We start from the raw sequence: 25,697 nt of genomic DNA on the forward strand, positions 1-25,697 counted from the left end.
GCGGTCCGCAGCGAGGACCTTCTAAGTTCCCGCGAGGAGTAGCGCCTCTGTGCCAGGCTCCGTTACACGTCCCGGGATAACGCATCATCATCACCCCGCCACGCCGCCGTGAACAGAACCCGAAACCCCCGCATGGAGGAACCCTGAACCAAGGTCCGCTTCTCCCGGAGGTAAGCGGGTCTCCTTGCTACTTTGGACCACGTCCTGGTCCGCAGTCCGGGTCTGTGCAGTCCGCTGGGGGAGAGGGAGGTTTGGGTCTAGCGGGGCTCCGTAGCTGGTCCGGACTGAGGCGCGAGGACTGGACTGTTGTGGTTACTTTCTTGTGTCGCCTCGAGCCCTTTGTTTCACGTCTCGTTCCCATGGTGATGACGCGCCTCGAGCCGACCCGTTGGAATGACCTGACACCACGAGCCTCACCAGGCTGAACCGTACGTCCCCCGCGGGGTTCAAACCCGTGTTTGTGGTCTTATCAAACTTAAACTAAGCTAATAAATACACTCAGACATTGTTATTAGAACCAGGACCTAGCCGTTAGCTCCAGCCTTGGGCTTCATATGAGTTGTTATGTCCTTAATACCACCACCATCATCATCATATTCTCCACCTCCAAACTCTAGTTATTCTTCGAAGTTCTTCCCTAAAAGCTTCTGCTGGGAACTCGAGACACAGTCTGTCGGTCGTGTTACGTAACAAGAAGAGTGGACAGACAGACAGATGAGAGGTCAGACAGACAGGTGAGGGGACAGACAGATTAGAGGACAGACAGACAGACAGATGAGGGGACAGACAGATTAGAGGACAGACAGACAGGTGAGAGGACAGACAGACAGATGAGGGGACAGACAATATGGTGAGGGGATAGAAAGATGAGAGGACAGACAGATGAGAGGAGGGACAGACAGGTGAGAGGTCAGACAGGTGTGGGGACAGACAGAAAGCCGAGAGTACAGACAGATAAGGGACAGACAGATGAGTATAGACAGACAGATGAGGGGACAGACAGGTTAGAGGACAGAGAGGTGAGGGGACTGACAGACAGGCGAGAGGACAGACATGTGAAGGGACAGACGGGTGAGGGGATAGACAGACAGGTGAGAAGTTAAAATGTGGAGGTCTTTAAACTGTAATGCAGTCCGCTCGCTGGTCTAATGAGGTCAGAACGGTTGTGTCCTTCTGTAGAGAGGTTCCTGTGTGCCTACAGATCGGGACCAGTGGAGTCCGTTCATCTCTAGCCTGCTGAACTCCTCGTGTGTCACAGAGCCTCGCAGTGATCCTCAAGCCCCTGCTGTCACTCTCATGGACCCTAGCACCTCTTACTCAATGGGATGTATCGTAGCGTTTCACCAAGGAATGTGATTGGATCAAAAGGTTCGATGAGTGCGGTCACATCCCTGTTAACCCTAATCCAACCTACCTATCAATGCCTGGACCATTAGATCATTAACTACCAGCTAAAGTAACAACCTATCAGTCACAAACTAGTAACTAAAGGGACTTGCTAGGAATTAACTATTAACTAACCAGCTAACTAGCAAGTAGTTTGTCGGAGTGAGGCCAGCCCTCTGTCCTCGAGGTGAATAGGTTCTGTTCCTGGGGGTCCACCAGAGGGACCAGGTCTCTCACAGACCACCACACCACATACAGAGACTCAGCGTGAGGCTCTGAGGCTCTGGACCAGGAGAAACCATCAATACGTTAGCACTAACCAGGCTGTGAACCGGCGCTCCACTGAAGGCCTGGGGGGTCTTGGAGCCCTCCTGGTTCATGACGGAGCTAGACGAGGTGATAGTGGACTGGCTGACCCCTGACCCCTGACCTCTTACCCCTGGGGCAGGATGGAGCACGTGGCCCAGCTGAGGGAGGTGTTTGACAGCTGTGACGCCACGGCGACGGGCCGCCTGGACCGGGCGGAGCTGACAGAGCTCTGCACCAAACTGCACCTGGAGCCCCACCTCCACCTGCTGCTGGAGACCCTGCTGGGGGGCCGGCCGTACGCTAGGGTGGGGGGACGCACACACACACACACACACACATAGACACACATGTATACCCATAGGCACTCGCACACACATACACACACACACACACACACACACACACACACACATAGACACACACGTATACCCATAGGCACTCACACACACACACACACACACACACACACACACACACACACACACACACACACACACACACAGACACACACACACACACATAGACACACACACACGTAGACACACACACACATATACACATACACACACGTATAAACACACACACACACACACACACGTATAAACACACACACACACACACACACATATACACACAAACACACACACATCTATACACACACACATATATAAAGAGATACACACATAGACACACACACACACACATAAACACATAAACATATATTCACACACATGTACACAAACATACACAAACTGTCGCATTTCTCTCCTTGAGTAAAACAAAAAAATATGTATTGGTATGTACCAGATTAATATATAGCAGTTACAATGTAGTTATAACTGCAACATGACCACAATTCTCTCCTCCTGGGCAGGTGAGCTTCGACGAGTTTAAAGATGGCCTGGTGGCCATCTTGTCCCGCTCGGTGGACCTCAGCACCTCTGAGGATGAGAGCAGCTACCTGGAGCCAGGTGGGTCTGAGGCCCGGGGGGTCATGGTAGGACAAGGAGGAGCAGTGGGAACACTGGTAGTTGAGGTCCTGGATCAAAAACTGAACGTAAAGGAACCTTCAGTAGGACTGGGGTTAGTTATTGAACCTTCAGTTGATCTGGGGTTAGATAATGAACCTTCAGTTGGTCTGGGGTTAGATACTGAACCTTCAGTAGGACTGGGGTTAGTTAATGAACCTTCAGTTGGTCTGGGGTTAGATACTGAACCTTCAGTAGGACTGGGGTTAGTTAATGAGGCTTCAGTTGATCTGGGGTTAGATACTGAAGCTTCAGTAGGACTGGGGTTAGTTAATGAGGCTTCAGTTGATCTGGGGTTAGATACTGTTGCTTCAGTAGGACTGGCGTTAGTTAATGAACCGTCAGTTGGTCTGGGGTTAGATACTGAAGCTTCAGTAGGACTGGGGTTAGTTAATGAACCTTCAGTTGGTCTGGGGTTAGATACTGAACCTTCAGTAGGATTGGGGTTAGTTAATGAACCTTCAGTTGATCTGGGTTTAGATACTGAAGCTTCAGTAGGACTGGGGTTAGTTAATGAGGCTTCATTAGGACTTGGGTTATTTATTTTGAGTGGCAGTAAGCTGTGTATCTTCCTCCTTTTCCTACTACACTTCTCAAACCAACATTTCTGGGACGCAAAACATTTCATTGCTCTTCATCATCATCCTGTTAGGTGGTATAAGCTTAGGTGATGAAGAGACAATATGTTGGTTTAATTACTGTCAGGGAACAATTCAGAATCATAATATCATCCTGGGACTTTGACCCCTCTCCACCTCCTCTGACTGGTTGTGTACAGGGCTAGCGAGGGCTAGCGCTACTGGCTAACCTCTAATTAGCCTAGCTGCTCTCAAGAGCTGTCGGTTGCCTGGAGGATTTAAAAGCCGTGGTCCGTATTCCACACATAACTCTGGTGTGGCCCCACCCATGGCTCTCCAGACAGACTGGACGCTAGCCGGTACACTCATGTAGCTTAGCACATTGGCTAGCAGAAGACACTCATGTAGCCTAGAACAGTGCCTAGCAGATGACACTCATGTAGCCTAGCACAGTGGCTAGCAGACAACAATCATGGAGCTTAGCTCAGTGGCCAGCAGACGACACTCATGTAGCCTAGCACAGAAGCTAGGCGACAACACTCATGTAGCTTAGCAAAGTGGCTAGGATACAACACTCAAGTAGCTTAGCCCAGTGGCTAGCAGATGACCCTCATGTATCTTAGCACAGTGGCTAGCAGACGACCCTCATGTATCTTAGCACAGTGGCTAGCAGACGACCCTCATGTATCTTAGCACAGTGGCTAGCAGACGACACTCATGTAGCTTATGAGAGTTGTACGGTGACGTAGAGATGCATAGCTCAGAGACCCTGGGTCTAGAGACCCAGGTAGACACCCAGGGGGTAGAGAGCCAGGGGGTAGAGACCCAGTTAGAGACCCAGGTAGAGACCCAGGCGGTAGAGACCCAGGGGTTATGGACCCAGGTAGAGACCCAGGTAGAGACCAGGGCAAAGTTACGTTGACGTAGAGACCATGTTGGATATACAGAGACGTAGAGACCAGGGCGGAGCTACGGTGACGTAGAGACCAGGGTAGGGTTACGACGGCTACAACACAGACGTGTGGTTCAACCTTAAGGGGTTCCTTTTCCAGCGCTGACCGACAGCAAAGCAAGGCATCACCTGATGATGTCATGGCTGTCCCTGACACTAGGAAGTGACATCACATGTGGCTCCTCCCCCTCCCCCTGCAGCCCGCCCTGAGGAGGTCCAGCCGAAGTTCGTGAACGGTGCGCAACGCTACGGCCGCCGGACGCAGCCAGACCCCCCGCCGGGAGGTGGTCCCACCGGCCCCGCACAGACCAGCCCCCCCGCCTCCCCCACCGACGCCCGCAGACCCAAACTCCCACGGTCCACCTCCCTGGAGAGCGTCGAGGTACGGTGTGTGTGTGTGTGTGTGTGTGTGTGTGTGTGTGTGTGTGTGTGTGTGTGTGTGTGTGTGTGTGTGTGTGTGTGTGTGTGTGTGTGTGTGTGTGGGGGTGGGTGGGTGGGTGGGTGGGTGGGTGTGTGTGTGTAATCAGAGAGACCTGGCAGGAAGATAGTTGACTGTAACCATCTGGGCTGAGAATGACCAGACACACACACACACACACACACACACACACACACACACACACACACACACACACACACACACACACACACACACACACACACACAAGCAGGTCTTGTTCTCCTCGTCAGGTCCTGTTCTGCTGGTCTGGCCCCTGTCCCCTTGTCTGGGTGCCTGGACACTGGAGCACCAATATTCAGCACGCAGACTGGTTCTCCTTACAGACTCACACCTTGGGGGACATGCCTGAACCCCAGACACCCTGGTCATGCTGCCAGCAGGAGGTCCCTCCCACCCCCAGCCGGGGGGCCCTCCCCTGGAGGGGGCTGACCAGGGGATCTTCGTCGGACTGGGACCAGACCGAGTCTGGGTCCAGGGTCTGGTCTAAGGGGGGAGGGGGATCAGGAAGTGTGGGATTGTGTGGAATGTTACTCCTGACTACTCCACCCTCAGAGCTGGATAAACTCACACACATACTCACGCACACACACACACACACACACACACACACACACACACACACACACACACACACACACACACACACACACACACACACACACACACACACACACACACACACACACACACACACACAGACACGCACAAACACGCACATACTCACACATACACTGGCTGTTCTGTGTTGTTTTTGGCTGTTGATCAAAGATACCCAACACCCTCTCTCTCTCTCTCTCTGTCTCTCTCTCTCTGTCTCTGTCTTTGATTCTCTGTTTCTCTCTCTGTCTCTACCTCTGTCTCTCTCTGTCTCTGTCTTCTACTCTCTGTTTCTCTCTGTCTTTGACTCTCTCTCTCTTTGTCTCTCTCTCTGTCTTTGAATCTCTCTGTCTCTGTCTTTGACTCTCTGTTTCTCTCTCATGCTCTCTCTGTCTCTCTCTGTCTCTGTCTTTGACTCTCTGTTTCTATCGTCTTTGACTCTCTCTCTCTCTTTGTCTCTCTCTCTGTCTTTGAATCTCTCTGTCTCTGTCTTTGACTCTCTGTTTCTCTCTCTCTCTCTCCGTCTCTCTCTGTCTCTGTCTTTGACTCTCTGTTTCTATCGTCTTTGACTCTATCTCTCTCTGTATCTCTATCTCTCTCTCTGTCTCTCTGTCTCTGTCTTTGACTCTCTGTTTCTCTCTGTCTTTGACAGTCTCTGTCTCTCTATCTCTCTCTCAGTTCTATTAAATTAAATTCCAGAAAGCTTTATGGCATGAGAAATAAACAATTTAAATTGCCAAAGCAGGTGAACAATAAAGTGGTCTAAGTATAAAACGTTAAATACATACGATATATACATATCTGATATTAGATATTCTCTCTTTGTTGTACCGTTCAAGATGGTTACCACAGGTTAATGATTTATTACTTCGATTTAGACTAGGGAGAGACCATATAAAGACTAGATAGAGACCAGGTAGGGACCAGGTAGAGACCTCATTAAGAATGGATGGGACCAGGTAGAGATCAGAATAAAGTCTGGTTGAGACCAGATTAAGACTAGGTAGAGACCAGATTAAGACTAGGAAGAGACCAGATTAAGACTAGGTACAGACCATTTACACACCAGGTACAGACCAGATTAAGACCAGGTCCAGGTCATTTTAAACTAGTTAAAACATTGCAGCTTTAAATAATTTGGAAGATGAAGATAAACAAATACAATTATAAATATGGATCAGAGAGAGAGAGAGGGAGAAGGAGAGAGAGACTGAGGGGGTAAGAGAGAGAGGGGAGGGAGAGAAAGAGAGAGTGAGGAGGAGAGAGACAGAGGGAGAAACACAGAGAGAGAGACAGACAGAAGGAGAGAGAGCGAGGAGAGAGACAGAGGGAGAGAGAGAGAAACAGAGAGAGACAGGTAGAGAGAGACAACCAGAGAGAGACAGAGGAAGAGAGACAGACAAACAGAGAGAGAGATAGAGTTCGAAACAGAGGGAGGGAGAGGGAGGCACATATTGTTCGTGACTAAAAGCGTTACATAAATGTTACATAAATCTGTTGAATATTTAACAATGGAGTTCATTCATAAGACCCACACACACACACACACACCCAGGCACACGCACACTCACACCCAGGCACACACACACACACACACTGTCACAAACTGCTGTTCTTATGTTTATGCTCTCTCTCTCTCTCTCTCTCTCAGAGCCTGAAGTCAGAGGAAGATGGCGTCCAGGAGGGGGGAGAAGGGGGCGGATCTCTGGAGAAGGAGGCGGAGTCTCAGATGTGTGATGACCTTGAGACGTCACAACACAACACACTGGTACACACATTATACTACACCACACTACACAACACACAGGTACATACCATAGCAATATGGCCTAATACAACGCAGTATAACAACACAACACAACACAGGCACACAATAGAAGACGGGACAACACAAAACAATGAACATGTTTTAAACAAAACAAGACAACAACAACATAACAAACACATCTTTAACACAAAACACTTCAACCAAACCACGAAGTGAACCTATATTTGTCCTTTTACCCGGTGTCCAGGAGCTGTTGAGTGAGTCAGCTGACCATCTCTATGGGGAGGGAGACCACGCCCCCATCACCTCCACTCCAAGATGGCACCCCAAACACAAGGTAAACACACACACAGAAACACACAAGCACAATATTGAGCCTGGCCAATCAGCAAACTGATTGCAGCTGTCAGTCAAGTGACCAACCTTATAGTGTGGGCGGGGCTTGTACCTCTGTGTACCAGCCGTCTGTCTTTGGTGTTAGTCTGTGGGTCTGTAAGCTTGCTAACCTAGCCTGTGAGCACGCTAATCTAAACTGTGCGCAGGCTAGCCCATGATTGTGTGAGTGTTCTATCCTGTGAGCGTGCTAACCTAGCCTGTGAGCGTGCTAACCTAGATTGTGAGCGTGCTAACCTAGCCTGTGAGCGTGCTAACCTAGATTGTGAGCGTGCTAACCTAGCCTGTGAGTGTGCTAACCTAGCCTGTGAGAGTGCTAACCTAGATTGTGAGCATGCTAACCTAGCCTGTGAGCGTTCAAACCTAAGCTGTGCGCGTGTTAGCACGTTACTGTGTGAGTGTGCTAACCTGTGAGTGGGCTAGTCTTACAGCGTGCTATACTAAACTACTACTACTTAACTATTACTATCTGCTCCTTAACTAAACCACTACCAGTAAACTAAACTAAACGACTAAATCAAGCCATCACTGTTGTTCCACGGAGACGTTCTGATTGGACGGCAGTAGATCAACTGTCCAGAGTTAACGTCAATAAGTACATTAAAGACGAGTAGAACCAAGACCTGAACCCTAAACCGAAGGGTTGGGGCGTCTGGAGGGCCCAGTGGCCGAGGGGAGGGAGGAGGAAGGCTTGGGCCCAATCCCATTTCTACCTCTTACCCCTTCCCCTTACCCCTTCAAAACAAGGGGGAGGGGTAAGGGGTAGAAATGGGATTAGACCTTGTTATGGTTGGTAGTTTTCTCAAGTCTTCTGAATTCTGATCATATTGAATCATCTCGATGAGGACCTGAGGAGGTCTGGGAGGACAGGAGGAGATCTGGCCCAAAACCCCCTAAACCAGATTATAGTTCCACTAATCCAGATTAAAATTCCAACATAACACGGCGAACAGAGAGTTTATGAGCAGTGTGGGAAGTCTTTAGTGTGTGTGTTGAGTCTGAGAGCTGAGTGTTTTCATTAGTGAGCGGAGAACCACACAGAACCACAGAGACCCGATAGCTCAACCGCTCTAGGAATGGGAATGATACTCTGGACATACCGGTGACTCTAGCGCTGTCTCTGTCTCTCTCTCTCTCTCTCTCTCTCTCTCTCTCCCTCCCCCCCCCCCCCCCCCCCCCCCCCCCCTCCCCCATGTCCTCCCAGGCGGTCCGCCCCGCCCCCCCAGCGGTCCTCTGTGTCTCCGCGGGCCAGCGGGTCCTCAGCTGTCTGGACGACGGGTCGGGCAGCACCGGTCCGGAGCGGGTCGTGGCCCTCTGGACCCAGGAGGGGGTCCCCAACGGACAGGACATCCTGCAGGTCGGTCCTGGTCCAGGTCTACTGGTGCCACGGCAGTGGGTGTCCACTAGCACCTCCTTAACCCCCTGCATCTCCTTCTGTGTGTGTGTGTGTGTGTGTGTGTGTGTGTGTGTGTGTGTGTGTGTGTGTAGGTTCTGGACTTCCCCCCGGAGGAGCGTGTGAGTCTGTGTGACCTCAGCGAGGCTCTGGAGCACGAGATGCTGAGCAGCAGGAACAGCGTCCACCAGGCGGCGCTGGTGTCCTACCGCCTCGAGATACAGCACCTACAGTAGGACACACGCACGCACACACACACACAGCACCTACAGTAGGACACACACACACACACACACACACACACACACACACACACACAGCACCTACAGTAGGACACACACACACACACACACACAGCACCTACAGTAGGACACACACACACACACACACACACAGCACCTACAGTAGGACACACACACACACACACACACACACACACACACACACACACACACACACACACACACACACACACACACACACACACACACACACACACACACACACACACAGACACACACAGCACCTACAGTAGGACACACACACACACACACACACACACACACAGCACCTACAGTAGGACAAACACACACACACACACACACACACACAGCACCTACAGTAGGACACCTATAACACATATAACACCCGTGTGTGTGTGTGTGTGTGTGTGTGTGCGTGTGCGTGTAGGCTGCAGCTGGAGCAGGTCAGCAGGGAGAGGGATAAGGTCAGAGGTGACTTCCAGGCGGCCGACCGCAGGAACCTCCAGCTGGTCAGGGAGGGGGACGACGGGCACGCTGCCATGGAAACGCTCAACCACAGCCGCATCAGGTACTTCACACCCTGATCATAACCAATATCCAGCCATAAGAGGAGGGCTCTGTTTCAACCAGCCGCTCTCCGATTGGACAGGGACCTGGAACAGGAGTTCCGTGATAGGCTGACGGCCCTGAGGAGCCAATCAAAACAGGAGAGCGAGGCACTGCAGCAGCAGGTGGAGGCCGACCGGGTGGAGTTCAGGAAGGAGGTGGAGCTCCTCAAAACCCAGAAGAGCAGACTGCAGGAGGAGCTCGACACCACCACCCAGGTACTGACACCGTCACTAACACCACCCAGGTACTGACACCGTCACCAACACCACCCAGGTACTGACACCGTCACTAACACCACCCAGGTAATAACACTATCAACTAACACCACCCAGGGACTGACACAGTCACTAACACCACCCAGGTACTGACACCATCACCAACACCACCCAGGTACTGACACCGTCACTAACACCACCCAGGTACTGACACCGTCACTAACACCACCCAGGTACTGACGCAGTCACTAACACCACCCAGGGACTGACACCGTCACTAACACCACCCAGATACTGACACTGTCACTAACACCACCCAGGTACTGACAAAACACGCCTTAAAACAAGTGTGTGTGTGTGTGTGTGTGTGTGTGTGTGTGTGTGTGTGTGTGTGTGTGTGTGTGTGTGTGTGTGTGTGTGTGTGTGTGTGTGTGTGTGTGTGTGTGTGCCAGATGAGCGGGGCTCTGCAGGTGGAGCTGTGTGAGGTGGAGGAGAGCTTCCAGGAGGCGGAGCAGCGCGGGGCCAGGCTCCGCAGGGAGCTGGACTTGCTGCTGGGGGACCAGGTAACCGGACCTCCGCCCGCCGCCGACACGCACCATCAATTAATCATCCGCCTTATGACACCACGTACAGGAGGGAGGAGGAGGACCCTGTTTTAACCAATCGGGGGCGGGGGTTTGTTTGATTGGCAGCTGGCCAGTCTGGACTCTTCGCCTGCCGGCAGGACGCTCGATGACGGAGTCACCATCAGGAACCTGCAGACACACTGCCGGGTACGCCTGTCTGTCTGTCTGTTTATCTACCTGCCTGTCTGTCTGTCTGTTTAACTACCTGTCCGTCTGTTTATCTACCTGTCTGCCTGCCTGCCTGGTGTGGGCAGACAGGCTGGTCTCTACCTGGTGTTCATGAGTTTTTCGTCTAGGACAGATGAGAATGTAAATGTCCTCTAGCAGAATGAGGCCAGAGTGTAACAGGTTGACTGTGTGTGTGTGTGTGTGTGTGTGTGTGTCTGTGTGTGTGTGTGTGTATCTTAATGGGTGTGTGTGTGTATTAATGGGTGCGTGTTAATGCATGTGTGTGTGTGTGTGTGTGTTAATGCGTGCGTGTGTGTATGTGTTAATGCGTGTGGGTGTGTGTCCTTAGGAGCTGCAGGACAGGAATGATGAGTTGAGCTCAGAGCTGTTGAAGTGCCAGAAGTCGTGCAGGAAGAGCAGACGATCCACTGATGATCCTCTCTGGACCAGACCTCACTCGCTGATCACGGAGTCTGACTCAGGTAGGACTAGACCCTAGTCTTAGTATCTATGGGGGTCGTGAGTCGGTATCTAAGGGGACTGTAGTGTTTCTATCTGCTATCAGGATGCTATGCAGACGTAAGCTCTGAGGAATTCTAGAGATGGTATCTGGACACACAGGTGCTGATGGGTCACGCCCACCCTCCAGCCACGCCCACTCCTCTCGGCTCAGCCCCCACCTGTGTGTCTTTGTGTTGCAGATGAGTTTGAAACCTATAGAGGTGTGTCACCACTTGTCAAGAGGAAACGAGACCAGCCTGGTGAGAACCTGTTTCTCACACACACACACACACACACACACACACACACACACACACACACACACACACACACACACACACACACACACACACACACACACACACACACACACACACACACACACACACACACACACGCCCACGTGCACATGTGTTCTATGGGGACCTGTGTGTTAATGTTTATGTATCATCAGGGGATGGTGTGTGTGTTAATGTTTGTGTGGTATAAGGGGACGGTGTTTTACTGTGTGTCATCAGAGGACGGTGCGTTAATGTTTGTGTATCATCAGGTGACATTGTGTTACTGTTTGTGTGTTATCAGGGGACGGTGTGTTACTGTTTGTGTGTCATCAGGTGACGTTGTGTTACTGTTTGTGTGTCATCAGGGGACAGTGTGTTAATGTTTGTGTATCATCAGGTGACGTTGTGTTACTGTTTGTGTGTCATCAGGGGACGGTGTGTTACTGTTTGTGTGTCATCAGGTGTTGTTGTGTTACTGTTTGTGTGTTATCAGGGGACAGTGTGCGTTGTGAGGACCCGGCGGTCAGCATCCAGACGGAGCTGGCCATGGAGCAGCTGAGGGACAAACACAGCCAGGAGCTGCACAGCCTGCGGGTCGAACTGGAGACTAAAGTACCGTCACACCCCCTTCTAGCTCCTCAGCTACGTTATGCTAGATCCTCTATTACATCTCGATAGCTTGTGTATTACATCACTATAGCTCCTGTATTATGTCATGCTAGCTCCTGTATTACATCACGCTAGCCTCTGTATCACGTTATGCTAGCTCCTATATTACATCACGCTAGCTCCTGTATTATGTTATGCTAGCTCCTATATTACATCACGCTAGCTCCTGTATTACATCACGCTAGCTCCTGTATTATGTCATGCTAGCTCCTGTATTACATCACGCTAGCTCCTGTATTATGTTATGCTAGCTCCTATATTACATCACGCTAGCTCCTGTATTACATCACGCTAGCTCCTGCATTACGTCACACTAGATCCTGTATTACGTCACACTAGATCCTGTATTGCCTGTACTTCCTGTGTGTCACATGGTGCTCAATGACCTCCAGGTGAACTTCTATGAGCGCAGCCTGGAGCTAATGAGGAACAGCATGGAGGTGGAGAGGAAGGACATCTCCCAGAGCTTCAAGGTAAGGCACACTGAACATCACTGGGACCTTCTGGACCCCCAAGTTCTGGATACAAAGCCAGGGTCAACTAGAGGATGTCCCTGATGGTGTTGTGATGTCCCTGACGGTGTTGTGATGTCCCTGACGGTGTTGTGATGTCCCTGACGGTGTTGTGATGTCCCTGACGGTGTTGTGATTCCTTGACGGTGTTGTGATGTCCCTGATGGTGGGGTGATGGTGGTGTTGTGATGTCCCTGACGGCGTTGTGATTCCCTGACGGTGTTGTGATGTCGACTCCTTCCTCGGGGGGTGTAGCTGGAGATCAGTGAGCTGGAGGAGGAGAGGAGCAGGGCGGAGCGGGAGGTGCTGGAGCTGAAGGAGAAGATCGAGCAGCAGAAAGGAGGAGCATGGAGCTCAGAGCAGGAGCGCAGGTGGGTGGAGGGAGGAGGTGGTGTAAGAGCAAGAGGGGGAAAGGAGGATTAAGGGAGCAGGGAGGAGCATGAGAGGAGGACGGAGGGAGGAGCAGTAGAGGAAGACTGAGGGAGGAGGAGGACTGAGGGAGGAGGAGGAGGGGAGGAGCAGGAGAGGAGGACTGAGGGAGGAGGAGGAGGGGAGGACTGAGGGAGGAGCAGGAGGAGAGGAGCAGGAGAGGAGGACTGAGGGAGGACTGAGGGAGGAGGAGGAGAGGAGGACTGAGGGAGGAGCAGGAGGAGAGGAGCAGGAGAGGAGGACTGAGGGAGGAGCAGGAGGAGAGGACTGAGTGAGGGGGGAGTAGGTGGTATATGAGGAGAGTGACTAAGAGAGGAGGAAGAATAAGAAGAGGAGGAGGAGCAGTAGAGGAGGATTGAGGGACCAGGGATTAGGACGACTAAGGGAGGAGAAGAAGGAGCTGAGGGAGGAGGAAAGAGGGACGTGGGGGTAGAGGATGAATGCTCGGTATGTAATATGAAAAATGTGTGTGTGTGTGTGTGTGTGTGTGTGTGTTTGTTTGTGTGTGTGTCAGGGCCCAGCGGGAGTTGTCGGAGCGGGACCAGAACTATACCCGAGCGATCAACCACCTGGTACAGGAACTCAGCGCTGAGAAGAAGGAGCTGGAGGCGGAGCTTGAGCTCAAGATGGACCAGGAAGTGATGCTTGTCAGGTGGGTGTGGCCTAAAGGACTCCTCCAACCTGCAGAATGTTACAAAAACATCACAGCAAGTGATACCGTGTGTTCACTAGACATCAGGAATCAGCATCAGCCAACTGCTGTAGTAGAACAGGAGGTCTGCTCCACACTAGTTCATCTACTACTTCTTCATTCCACGCGAATGAAGCAGTACTCTTATATTAGTAAAGCAGAGCGTGACGGTGGCTGTTTAAATCTCCAGCTAGCATGAAGGCTAACCAGCCTTGCAGCAACCGCACATTGTCTAAGTGAAGTTTGTCTTCTGACGTGTCAGAGTTACTGTTGATGTTGAATTCTGCACCCTAACGAGTCGACCCAGTAGGGCTGATGGGCTAACTGGTGGGCTAACTCGTGGGCTAACAGAGGGGCTAACTAGTGGGCTAACTGGCAGGCTAACTGGCGGGCTAACTGGCGGGCTAACTGGCGGGCTAAATAGTGGGCTAACTGGTGGGCTAACAGCGGGGCTAACTGGGGGCCTAACTGGTGTGTGGTAGAGCTGAGGCGGAGGAGAAGCTCTCTGAGCTGAAGCAACGTCAGGCGGAGGCCCAGCGACACCAGAGTGCATTCTGGGAGAAGCGGCTCCTCCTCGTGGAGCAAAAGGCCCAGGAGGATGAGCCTCTGGGGGAGAGCGTGAGGAGGTCCCAGGAGGAGCTGAGGACCACCAGTTGCCAGCTGGAGGAGGCCAGCAGGATCCTCAGCCAATCAGAGCACAGCTTTGAGCAGAAGGAAGTGGAGCTACGATGCTCTGAGGGGCGGAGCTCCAAGCTGAAGGCGGAGCTACGATGCTCTGAGGGGCGGAGCTCCAAGCTGGAGGCGGATCTACGACTCTCTGAGGAACGGCGTTCCCAGCTGGAGGCGGAGCTACGATGCTCTGAGGGGCGGGGCTCCCAGCTGGAGGCGGAGCTACAATACTCTGAGGGGCGGAGCTCTGAGCTGGAGGAGAGGCTGCATGAGGCGTGTTCTCAGCTGGAAGAGAGCATCCACCTCCTGGAGGCTCAGGAAGAGGTGAAGAACCAGCTGACCCTGGAGAGGAGCTCCCTCCAGGAGGAGAGGTGCTCCCTCCAGGAGGAGCTGAACTCCCTCCAGGAGGAGTCGGGGCTGCGGAGGATCCGAGAGGAGGAGCTCCACCAGGAGGCGTCCCGGTTGAAAGAGGCGCTGGATGGCCTCCATGACCACGGCCTCCTCCGGGAGGAGGAGCGGCAGGCCCTGCTCCTGGCCAGGGAGCGGAGCATCGCCTCCCTGCGCTGTGACCTGCAGGAGGCCCAGGAGACCCTGAGGACCAGAGAGGAGACCCAGACCAGCCTGAGCTCTGAGCTGGACTCCCTGAGGACGGACCGGTCCGGGCTGATCCAGGACCTGAAGGAGCAGGCCACGGCCGTGGACACCCTGCGGGCGGAGCTGGACGGGAGGAGGAGCGTCCAGGAGGCGCTGCAGGAGCAGCTGAAGCAGGAGCGGTCCCAGGGAGCCCTCCTGAAGACCTCCCTGGAGGAGGAGAGGGAGGAGGCGGGCCGTCTGGCCGAGGAGAAGGCGCGCTACCTGGGCCTGGCCGACCAGCTCTCCACCCAGATCGTGGAGATGGAGGAGGAGATCTCGTCCCTCCGGCACCACCTGGGCGCGCTCAGCGTGCAGCTGAACCGCACGGCGGACCTGGTGCTGGAGCTCAGGGGGCAGCTGAGGGCCCGGGCCGGCGGGCTGACCGGCCTCCAGGACCGGCTGGCCCTCAGCCAGGCCCGTCTGCAGCGCATGGAGCGCTCCTCGGCCCGGCTCCACAAGGAGGTGGAGCGCCTGACCTCCCAGCTGGAGGAGCAGGGGAGAGAGCTGAGCTCCGTCCGAGACGCCTCGGCCCGGGGCAGCGTTGGCCGGCTGCGGCGGGAGCTGTTGGAGGAGCGGGAGGGGCTGAGGAGGGCGGAGGAGGCCTCTGAGGCGGAGATGGGTCGGATGAAGCAGCAGCTCCTGGAGATGGAGGAGCTGGTGGTGTCCCTGGAGGGGCTGGCGGAGCCCGGGGGTCCTCGCAGGTTTGTGACCGGTGCTTGGGCCTCCTGGTCCCGGCGTGCGTTGAACCACTAACCGCAAGCGGCCGCCTCAGGCGCTCGCCTGGCGCCCAGGTAGACGCCTACTAACGGAATGAGCCTGTCAATCATCCCCGCGGCCCCGCCTCTCAGATTAAACCTGTGGAATGCTGTCACAGATCATCTCTAACTGAATGAGCGCCGTCTCCAAGCATGATCCTCACGTCATCTCTGATTCCTAATCATCACCTCATGGTTTCTCTCATCCCGCCGACATGTACTGAATGTTTACCATCTTCTGCCCACTACTGATTATCAATCATTCCCCAGCATCACGTAGAGCTGGGCGATTAATCCAATTTTGATCGCGATTTCGATTTTTGGGTCAAACGATCACAAAATGAATATAATTATTATTTTTTATGTTTTATAGAAAGTGCAGAACAGCTGGATAAATATCTGTACATTATTTTAGATTTCAACATTTTCTTTTTGACCAATTTTTGTATTTTTTTAAGGCAAAATGTCAAAGTTCTCAGTTACAGTGTTTATTGGGAGAGACATGCTGAATGATGTTTTCAAGCTCAAAAATAATCGTTTGATTTCAATATTGACCAAAATAATCATGATTATGATTTTTTCCATAATCTAGCAGCCCTAGCATCACGTATCATCAGCTTAAATTTGATTCATATCCAAACCAACGACTGCTGATAAGAATGGTTGAGTATTCTAAATAGCTTTATTGTAATAGTACTGTAGTAGTACTGTAGTATTACGGTCCTCTCACTGGGGTAATGCCTCCTGATGGTCCAGGATGCTTGTGATGCTGGTAACCATGGTAACCGACTTGCCGTTGATTGACAGGCGGCAGGTGGAGGAGGGCCAGGCGGAGCTCAGCTGCCTGGAGGAGCGAAACTCCTCTCTCCAGCAGGACGTCCTGAGGCTGGAGGAGACCCTGCAGAACAAGACGTGAGTAGGCCTACGTAGGCACCTACCTCATTACAACATAACACAACCTACATAGGGGCCCACGTATGGAACATACCTCATTACAGGTATTATTACTCATTACCCATAACAACCTGCCCACCACTACTAACAACCTACAAAGAGATCTACATATGGAACAAACCTCATTATAAAATAACAACCTACATATGGAACATAACTTCTTATAACATAACATAACCTACAAAGAGACCTACATATGGAACAAACCTCATTATAACATAACAACCTACATAGAGATCTACATATGGAACATGCCTCATTATAACATAACAACCTAATATGTTTCCATTAACATGCTTAAGGTCATATATAACATGTTTCCATTAACATGCTTAAGTTAAGGTCATATATAACATGTACGTTAGCATGCTAAAGGTCTATGTTCTCCTTCAGGAGGAGGTTGGAGGAGGTGGAGTGGGAGCACGAGAGGAGGAGGGAGGAGGAGGAGAGGCTGCACAAGGAGGTCAGGGCCAAGCTCGTCTCTTACCGTTGACAGAGATGCTCCCCTCGCTCCCCACATGTGAACACCGGCACTAAAAACACTTTTCTGCTGATCATATCCCATGATGCATTGCCACCCAAAGCACACTTTAGTGTGATGACAGGTGTGGGCTTCGTCATGTGACCCGCACGCAGACACAACTCGGGCACATACATTTACATTTACATTAAGGGCACTTAGCATACGGTTTTATCCAAAGCGACTTACGATAAATACATTTGTCAGAAGAAAGAGAACCAACAATATATCTCTGTCGGTACAGTAAGGATGTTCATAGAAACTGTGCCAAGCACTAATAATCACTAGGTTAACCCGTTCCCCGTATACAATACAGATATATAGGGTAAGATGCTACACAATGCTAACTGCTATTTTTAAGTGCCTGGACGTACAACATCAATTAGTGTGCGTATATTAAGTACCAGGACGTGCAACATACAATAAGGGCAGAAGAGGGGGTAACGGGGGAGGCTAGGCAGAGTCTAGGTGAACCCTGAACTAGTGAGTCCGAGTCTTTTGCAGAAGCCGACCTAGGGACTCATCTCCTCAATGAAGTGCTACATAGAGTTCACTATATGGGGATTAGGGAGAGAGGGGGCGAGCAAACCAATCCGAACACAGCCCTTGTTCTGGAGAGGCGGGGCTACAGAAGTTGAGTGTTCCTTCCTGCGGTCCAGAACGTGCGGTCCCGGGAGGAGGTGCTGGCGCTGAGCGGGAGGAACCTGCAGCTGAGCGGCGAGAACGCCGAGCTCAGCTCCCGTCTCCGCGGAGACCAGGAGGCGCTGCGGTTGCTACGGGAACGGCTGGAGAAGGTGACCAAGGAGCACCAGGAGGGGGCTGCCAAGGTGAGCTTCCAGTCGCCTCTTCTGATTGGTTTAGTTCAGGGACAGGAGATGTCATCCGGCAGCAGGGGCTTTAATCCAATCGGAATCAGTTGATGTCCGAAATCTGATGGTTAAATCTGTAATCTGATGAACTGTGGTTAAGGCAGTTAAAAAAAACAGTGTGTGTCTATGTGTGACAGGTCAGGGAGCTGGAGGAGAAGGAGGTGCAAAAGGAGAGGGAGAGGCTGCAGCTCCTCTCCTCCTGGAAACACGAACGAGAGCTCCTGGAGAGGGAGCTGACCTCCGCCAAGGAAAAGGTAGCTCCTCCTCTCCGTAGCTCCTCCTCCCCGTAGCTCCTCCTCCCCATAGCTCCTCCTCCCCACGGCTTCTCCTCCCCACGGCTTCTCCTCCCCGTAGCTCCTCCTCCACGTAGCTTCTCCTCAAAGCTCCCCCTCCTCCTCGTAGCAGAGTGTAGTGGTCCTGTGTAATGTTTTGCTTCTGGGTCTAGGCGGAGCGGGCGGAGGTCTTGGAGGAGGATCTGGTCTCTCTGAGGCTCAAACAGCAGTGGGTGGAGCAGGACAAGACCCGGCTGCTGGAGGAGACGGAACACAGGACCACACAGGTAAGTACCCAATCGGGTCCCCCCGTCACCCCATAACGCTACCCTCTGGTCCCCCCGTTACCCCATAACGCTACCCTCTGGTCCCCCCGTTACCCCATAACGCTACCCTCTGGTCCCCCCGTTACCCCATAACGTTGCACTGTAAGGTAACACTCTGGTCCGTTACACTGTAAGGTAACACTCTGGTCCCCCCGTTACACTGTAAGGTAACACTCTGGTCCCCCCGTTGCACTGTAAGGTAACACTCTGGTCCGTTACACTGTAAGGTAACACTCTGGTCCGTTACACTGTAAGGTAACACTCGGGTCCCCACGTTACACTGTAAGGTAACACTCTGGTCCCCACGTTACACAGTAAGGTAACACTCTGGTCCGTTACAGCTGGAGGCCCTGCAGGCGGAGGTGTGCTCTGTGGATGGGGAGGTGGAGCTGCTGCGCTCTAAGCTCCAGTCGGTCACTCTGGAGAGGAACGGACAAGCTGAGGAAGTAGCCAGCCAGCACAGAAAGCTACAGGACGTGCAGCAGAAGGTGTGTCTGGGAGAGTGTTGTCATGGCTCTGTGTCTTTGTTTCTAGCAGGTCGTCATGGCGATGTGGCCCATTGTAGCGGCTTCACAGCAGCTCGAACAAAAGTCAAGCCCTCTCTGCATCCCTGTTTAGCTGCTTAGACTAGCTCTTAGCCTAGCACTTAGCCTAGCTCTCTAACTCCTACAATAGTCAGTAGTGGTAGTAATAGGGGTGTGTGTGTGTGTGTGTGTGTGTGCAGATGGAGGAGCTGCAGGAGGTCCAGCGGATCAATGAGGAGCACCAGGAGCTGACCATTAGCGCTATGCAGGAGGAGATCAGAACTCTGCGCCAGCACAACCAGGACCTCCTCCAAAGAGTAGGGAGACCACTGCTACTCGCTTCCCCCAGCCACTTCTCCCTGTAGCCCCGCCCCCAACAGTCCCTGGAGCTCCACCCCCAACAGTCCCTGTAGCACCGCCTCCAACAGTCCCTGTAGCACCGCTTCCAACAGTCCCTGTAGCTCCGCCTCCAACAGTCCCTGTAGCTCCGCCTCCAACGGTCCCTGTAGCTCCACCTCCAACGGTCCCTGGAGCTCCACCCCCAACAGTCCCTGTAGCACCGCCTCCAATGGTCCCTGGAGCTCCACCCCAACAGTCCCTGTAGCTCCACCTCCAACAGTCCCTGGAGCTCCACCCCAACAGTCCCTGGAGCTCCACCCCCAACAGTCCCTGCAGCTCCACCTCCAACAGTCCCTGGAGCTCCACCCCAAAAGTCCCTGAAGCTCCACCCCAACAGTCCCTGGAGCAACGCCTCCAACGGTCCCTGTATCCCCTCCCTCCAACAGTCCCTGTTGCCCCGCCCCGAACAGTCACTTTAGCCCCGCCCCGAACAGTTCCTGTAGCTCCCCCCCAAAAGTCCCTATAGCCCCGCCCCCAAAAAGTCACTGTAGCCCTGCCCCCTAACAGTCCCTGTAGCCCCGCCCCCCCAAAGTCACTGTAGCCCTGCCCCCTAACAGTCCCTGTGTCCCCCCAGGTGTCGTTGGTCCAGAACCAGGAGGAGGAGGTCCAGAGGCTGAACCAGGACTGCCAGACCCTCCGGTCCCGTCACACCCAGCTGGAGTCAGCCAGGACCATGGCTGAAGACCAGGTAGCGGCCAGCACTACACCGCTGTCTGAAGCTGACCTGTGTGTCTGTCTGAAGCTGACCTGTGTGTCTGTGTGAAGCTGACCTGTGTGTCTGTGTGAAGCTGACCTGTGTGTCTGTCTGAAGCTGACCTGTGTGTCTGAAGCTGACCTGTGTGTCTGTGTGAAGCTGACCTGTGTGTCTGTGTGAAGCTGACCTGTGTGTCTGAAGCTGACCTGTGTCTGTCTGAAGCTGACCTGTGTGTCTGTGTGAAGCTGACCTGTGTGTCTGTGTGAAGCTGACCTGTGTGTCTGTCTGAAGCTGACCTGTGTGTCTGTGTGAAGCTGACCTGTGTGTCTGTGTGAAGCTGACCTGTGTGTCTGTGTGAAGCTAACCTGTGTGTCTGTCTGAAGCTGACCTGTGTGTCTGTCTGAAGCTGACCTGTGTGTCTGTGTGAAGCTGACCTGTGTGTCTGTGTGCCAGGCGGTGAGGTCTGACACCAGCAGGGCCGTGCTACAGGCTAAGGTGTCCCAGCAGCTGCAGGAGGTGAGGCAGGAGGTGGAAGGGTCGTCCAGGCAGCAGCTGCACCTCCTCCAGGTGCGTCTGGAGGAGCAGATAAGGAGGAGTCAGGGGCTGGAAGAGGAGCTCCGGACCCAGGCCCTGCAGGCCAGCAGCCAGCTGCACACGCACCAGGTAGCCCTGGCTGTAGCAGCAAGCCGTCTGCAGAATGCTTGCTAAAGCACGCTAGCTGTAGCACACTGGCTGCAGCACCCTAGCTGTAGTGTGCTAGCAGTATCATGCTATCGCTAGCACGCTAGCTGCAGCATCCTCTGTGTAGTACAATAGCTTTGGCTTCTATGCTAGCTGCATGATAGCGTCAGTGGCATTAGCAGTAGCACAGTTTTTCAGTGTGTGTGTGTGTGTGTGTGTGTGTGTAGGAGCAGCAGCAGCAGCAGCTGGCTGAGGTTCAGGAGCGGCTGCAGCAGACAGAGACGAAGGTGAAGAGCCTCCGTCTGCTGCTGCAGGACAAGAGCCAGCAGCTCACGGAGCAGGTACTCACCCTCTCAACCTCTTACTCACTCACAGAGCAGGTACTCACCCTCTTACTCACAGCAGGTACTCACCCTCTCACTCACTCACTCACAGAGCAGGCACTCACCTACTCGCTCACAGATCAGGTACTCACCCTCTCACCTACTCACTCACAGAGCAGGTACTCACCTTCTCACCTACTCACTCACAGAGCAGGTACTCACCCTCTCACCTACTCACTCAGAGCAGGTACTCACCTTCTCACCTACTCACTCAGAGCAGGTACTCACCTTCTCACTCACTCACTAACAGAGCAGCTCACAGAGCAGGTACTCACCCTCATTCACTCATATAGACAGACAGGCTGGTAAAGCAGTGTGTGTGTGTGTGTGTCTCCAGGTGGGCTCCAGCCTCCAGTCCTCCCAGCTGCTCCAGTCCCTCTACCTGGAGAACTCCCAGCTGGTGAAGGCCCTCCAGGTGACCGAGAGCCGGCAGAAGAACGCAGAGAAGAGGAGCGGCGTGCTGGAGGACAAGGTCTCGGCCCTCAACAGCCTCATCAGGGACATGGTCCGCATGAGCCTGGCCACCTAGCCCCTCCTCCACCCCTCCCCGGCCAGCGGGAGAGGGTGGTGCGGAGGAGCAGATGTTCTGGTGCTCCAAAGACTCTGATCCATGACACGCGCGGTACTGCAGGACTGGTGGTTTCTATCAATAAAGGTTTATTTTCTAAAGCGTGTTTTGGTGGCGATCAGGACCTCTGGACCGCTGCAGCTGTACCCTCTGGGGGCTGGGGCCTCAGACCCGGGAGGGGGCTGGGGCTGGGGCTCAGACCAGGGAGGGGTGCTGGGTCCTGCTCCACCCCTAGGTCTGGTTCAGGTCTAGCCATAGGGCTCCACACTCACATGGTCTGGTCCCGAGACCCAGGAACCCCCTGAATGCTCCCCCCAGACCCAGGAGCCTGAGTGCCCCCCCCCCCTTGACCAAGAAGCCTGCGTGGCCCCGGCTCATTAATAACCATTGTGAAGGGAAACGTGTTGTATGAGGTTGCTCTAATGTTCTAGATCAATCCACCATATGTTGTGATGTTCTAGACCAAAGCTTTGTTATATGATGTATTGCTAGACCGTTGCAGGATTATCTTTGCATTCAAACCAGTGTTTCTTAAACCCTGGACCAGGACCCAAAGTGGTCCAGGATCCAGATGGAGGTCTGGTCCAGGCCGGACCAGAGAAGCCCACATGCAGAGTCTTGCGCAGAAACAACTTTATTTAGTACAACTCAAACCAAAACAGTATTTACAGGTGAAGTTTTGATACATTTTGTCCCCAATGCACTGCTGTCCAGGTGGACGTAACTTATGTACATGTTGAAGTATTAGTACAGGATGTGGGTCCCAATCCCAAGGTTGAAGTTGACACAATCATGACCCATGAGCCGTGTTTCAACCTGCAGCAATAAACCCCAAAACCCTGACCCTAACTCCTTTCGTCTTGTCGTCATATGAAGAGGACGTGGGTGGAGGTGTGTTCAGGTGGAGGGTGAGCTGTAAACCAACATCAGGGAAAAGGGCAGCGAAGTGTCTTGCGGTGTTGGAGCCAGGCATACATGGAGGCTTTTACAAAGCAGGCCTCCCTGTGCTGGTCATGGTAACGCCGTCAAGGCTCATGACATCACGTGCTCCAAGACCCCCTGGCGAATCAGCTGCTCGCATTTCCACCTGGGCAGGAAGTGCTGCAGGAAGAGAAGGATCAGAAACTTGTTTTCATGATGTGGGAATGTGTGTGTACCTGGTCCTCACCATGGTGATGAGTCTGATGGTTGCCGTGGTAATGTGTGAGTCTGATGGTTGCCATGGAGATGTGAGTCTGATGGTTGCTGTGGTGATGCGAGTGTCTTCGGGTTGCCGTGGTGATGTGAGTCTGATGGTTGCCGTGGTGATGTGTGAGTGTTGCCATGTTGATGCGAGTGTCTTGGAATTTCAGTGATGATGAGTCTGATTGGTTTCCAAGGAGACGAGTGAGTGAGGGTTGCCGTGGTTATTTGTGACTGTTGCCATGGTGATGGGAGTATACCTGGCTGTTCTTCTTCAGAAGGATGATGGTTCCATCGTCGATCTCAAACTCCCCATGGTCCTTCAGACACCTGACCTGCAAAACACACATCACCATGACGACCACTGAGACACCACGGTAACCACTGCTGCCTCACAATAATATAACGTGAAACCAGGTCCCTACTAGCGGACTCTTAGGGGTATGGTACCTCTAGAGACTGTAGGAACAGGGACTCACTAGGGGACATTAGGGGTCCCTTACCTCTATCTAGAGGCTTTGGGTCTAAGGGATCTCCTACCTCTATATAGAGGCTCTTTGGGGGCTTCATGTCCTGGGTGATGTCAAGCCCCTCCTCGCCTCCCACGGACCTCATGAAGTTGGCCAGAGACTTCTTGTACTGGTTGAACCACTGCAGCTGCTCAGAACACACACACACACACACACACACACACACACACACACACGCAAGTGTGGGTGGAGGGGTCCAGGATGTCAGCCATGTTGGAGACCCTGATAGGGGCGGGTCCTCACCTCCTCAGAACACATGTGGAAGCGGATGTTGGGCGGGAGCACGCTGCCGTACTCCCAGCGCAGCGCGCGGATCCTCAGCAGCCGGTCGTACCTGAGGAAAGCTTTAGGTTGGATACTTTCTATATAAAATACGACAAAGGTGGTGTAACTCCCAGGTGTAACACTGGCTCCCAGGTGTAACACTGTCACTCCCAGGTGTAACACTGATTCCCAGGTGTAACACTGTCACTCCCAGGTGTAACACTGTCACTCCCAGGTGTAACACTGATTCCCAGGTGTAACACTGTCACTCCCAGGTGTAACACTGTCACTCCCAGGTGTAACACTTATTCCCAGGTGTAACACTGTCACTCCCAGGTGTAACACTGTCACTCCCAGGTGTAACACTACGACGCCCAGGTTTAACACTGTTACTCCCAGGTGTAGCACACTGACTCCCATGTGTAACATACTGACTCCCAGGTGTAACACTGACTCACACTGTAACACTATGACTCCCATGTGTAACACTATGACCCCCAGGTGTAACACTGACTCACAGGTAGGCACTGAGGCAGCGTTGGTTCCTCAGCAGGCAGCAGTGTCTCAGCTTGATTGAGGGGATGAGGTCCGTCCGGCCCGCCCCTTTGGCCTCGTTGCTTTGGTAGGAAGACAATCACGTTACTGCAAATCACACACCATGAGGAAAACTTTTTCTCTATATCTATACGTACTCTATAACAGTTCATATTTATCCATTACATAGATATAAACATATCTACACCAGGTTATAAACACGTCTTCTCTAGAACATAGAAATAGACATAAACATCTCTATGTAACAAAAATATAAAGACATCTCTATAACATAGCTAGATATACATAGATATAAACTATCTAGAACATTGATATAAAGTAGAACATAGATATAAACATAGCTCTATAACATATATACATAATAAAGACATCTCTAGAACATAGATAAAAAACTAGAACATAGACAAACTATCTAGAACGTAGACGTAAAGACATCTATCATAAACTATCTCTAACAAAGATATAAACTACCTAGAGAACATAGATATAAACAGATAGATTGAACAAGACTCACACGTCGCTCTGGTTCTGTTCGTACAGAGCTTTCATCTCCTCCAGAACCTGTCGAATCCCGTCCTCCTAAACACAACATCCACACGTCAACCAGCTAGTTAACCATGTTAACTAGATAGTAACTACTAGTACTGTCACTCATATTAAACACTACATTCACAGTAACCAGCAAGTTAACATTGACTAGTTACTAGTAGGCTACTGTCACTCAATAACCAGCTACTTAACCATGTTAATTCCACTAGGTAGTTAACAAGGTTACTGTGACTCACGTTAAAGGCGGGAAGCTGTCCATCGCTCACGCGCTGTAGTTCCCTGATCAACTCGATCGATTTCTCACAGAACATATCGATCAGCACTCTGAGAGGTTAGAGGACTATTTGGAGGACTCGGACCTCTGAGAGGTTATAGGACCTCTGAGGGGTTCGAGTACTAGTTAGAGGACTCGGACCTCTGAGAGTTTAAAGGACTAGTTAGACGTACTAGGACTAGAACCTGACTGCTACTCGACTGATTACCGCGGACAACCGGTTCACTTTACGCGGCAAACCATGAACTCCGCCTTGTTGTCGTCACGT

At 52.4% G+C, this 25,697-nt stretch overlaps 2 protein-coding genes across 2 annotated transcripts; one reads left to right on the forward strand and one right to left on the reverse strand.

The window, feature by feature from the left end:
- Nucleotides 1-22,924, forward strand: ninl (ninein-like). The gene is made up of 30 exons (XM_030378625.1): nt 1-170; nt 1,835-2,000; nt 2,570-2,666; nt 4,454-4,635; nt 6,962-7,078; nt 7,326-7,415; nt 8,676-8,828; nt 8,960-9,096; nt 9,555-9,695; nt 9,777-9,951; nt 10,404-10,514; nt 10,644-10,724; nt 11,095-11,227; nt 11,447-11,506; nt 12,021-12,139; nt 12,589-12,669; nt 12,964-13,079; nt 13,652-13,789; nt 14,311-15,831; nt 16,693-16,797; nt 17,233-17,302; nt 18,019-18,186; nt 18,366-18,482; nt 18,674-18,787; nt 19,168-19,314; nt 19,551-19,667; nt 20,324-20,437; nt 20,897-21,106; nt 21,352-21,465; nt 21,845-22,924. Exons 2-30 carry the CDS (start codon nt 1,836-1,838, stop codon nt 22,034-22,036), a joined length of 5,085 nt encoding a protein of 1,694 aa, XP_030234485.1. The 5' UTR covers nt 1-170; nt 1,835; the 3' UTR covers nt 22,037-22,924.
- Nucleotides 22,692-25,682, reverse strand: gins1 (GINS complex subunit 1 (Psf1 homolog)). The gene is made up of 7 exons (XM_030378776.1): nt 25,392-25,682; nt 25,121-25,185; nt 24,570-24,668; nt 24,031-24,121; nt 23,798-23,914; nt 23,518-23,592; nt 22,692-23,176 (listed from the first exon to the last, which is right to left on the reverse strand). Exons 1-7 carry the CDS (start codon nt 25,464-25,466, stop codon nt 23,108-23,110), a joined length of 591 nt encoding a protein of 196 aa, XP_030234636.1. The 5' UTR covers nt 25,467-25,682; the 3' UTR covers nt 22,692-23,107.
- Nucleotides 25,683-25,697: the final 15 nt, after the last annotated feature.

The sequence above is a fragment of the Gadus morhua genome, chromosome 15, assembly GCF_902167405.1.
Source record: "Gadus morhua chromosome 15, gadMor3.0, whole genome shotgun sequence".
NCBI lineage: Eukaryota > Metazoa > Chordata > Actinopteri > Gadiformes > Gadidae > Gadus > Gadus morhua.

Excerpts from the sequence above, each read along its gene's own strand:
- ninl (XM_030378625.1), top strand. The coding sequence starts at position 1,836 with ATGGAGCACGTGGCCCAGCTGAGGGAGGTGTTTGACAGCTGTGACGCC. Across the intron at positions 7,079-7,325 it reads CGTCACAACACAACACACTG|GAGCTGTTGAGTGAGTCAGC; the intron begins GTACACACATTA and ends CCCGGTGTCCAG. Across the intron at positions 19,668-20,323 it reads ACCAGGACCTCCTCCAAAGA|GTGTCGTTGGTCCAGAACCA; the intron begins GTAGGGAGACCA and ends GTGTCCCCCCAG.
- gins1 (XM_030378776.1), bottom strand. The coding sequence starts at position 25,466 with ATGTTCTGTGAGAAATCGATCGAGTTGATCAGGGAACTACAGCGCGTG. Across the intron at positions 23,915-24,030 it reads TCCACATGTGTTCTGAGGAG|CTGCAGTGGTTCAACCAGTA; the intron begins GTGAGGACCCGC and ends TGTTCTGAGCAG. Across the intron at positions 23,177-23,517 it reads TTCTGAAGAAGAACAGCCAG|CACTTCCTGCCCAGGTGGAA; the intron begins GTATACTCCCAT and ends CTCTTCCTGCAG.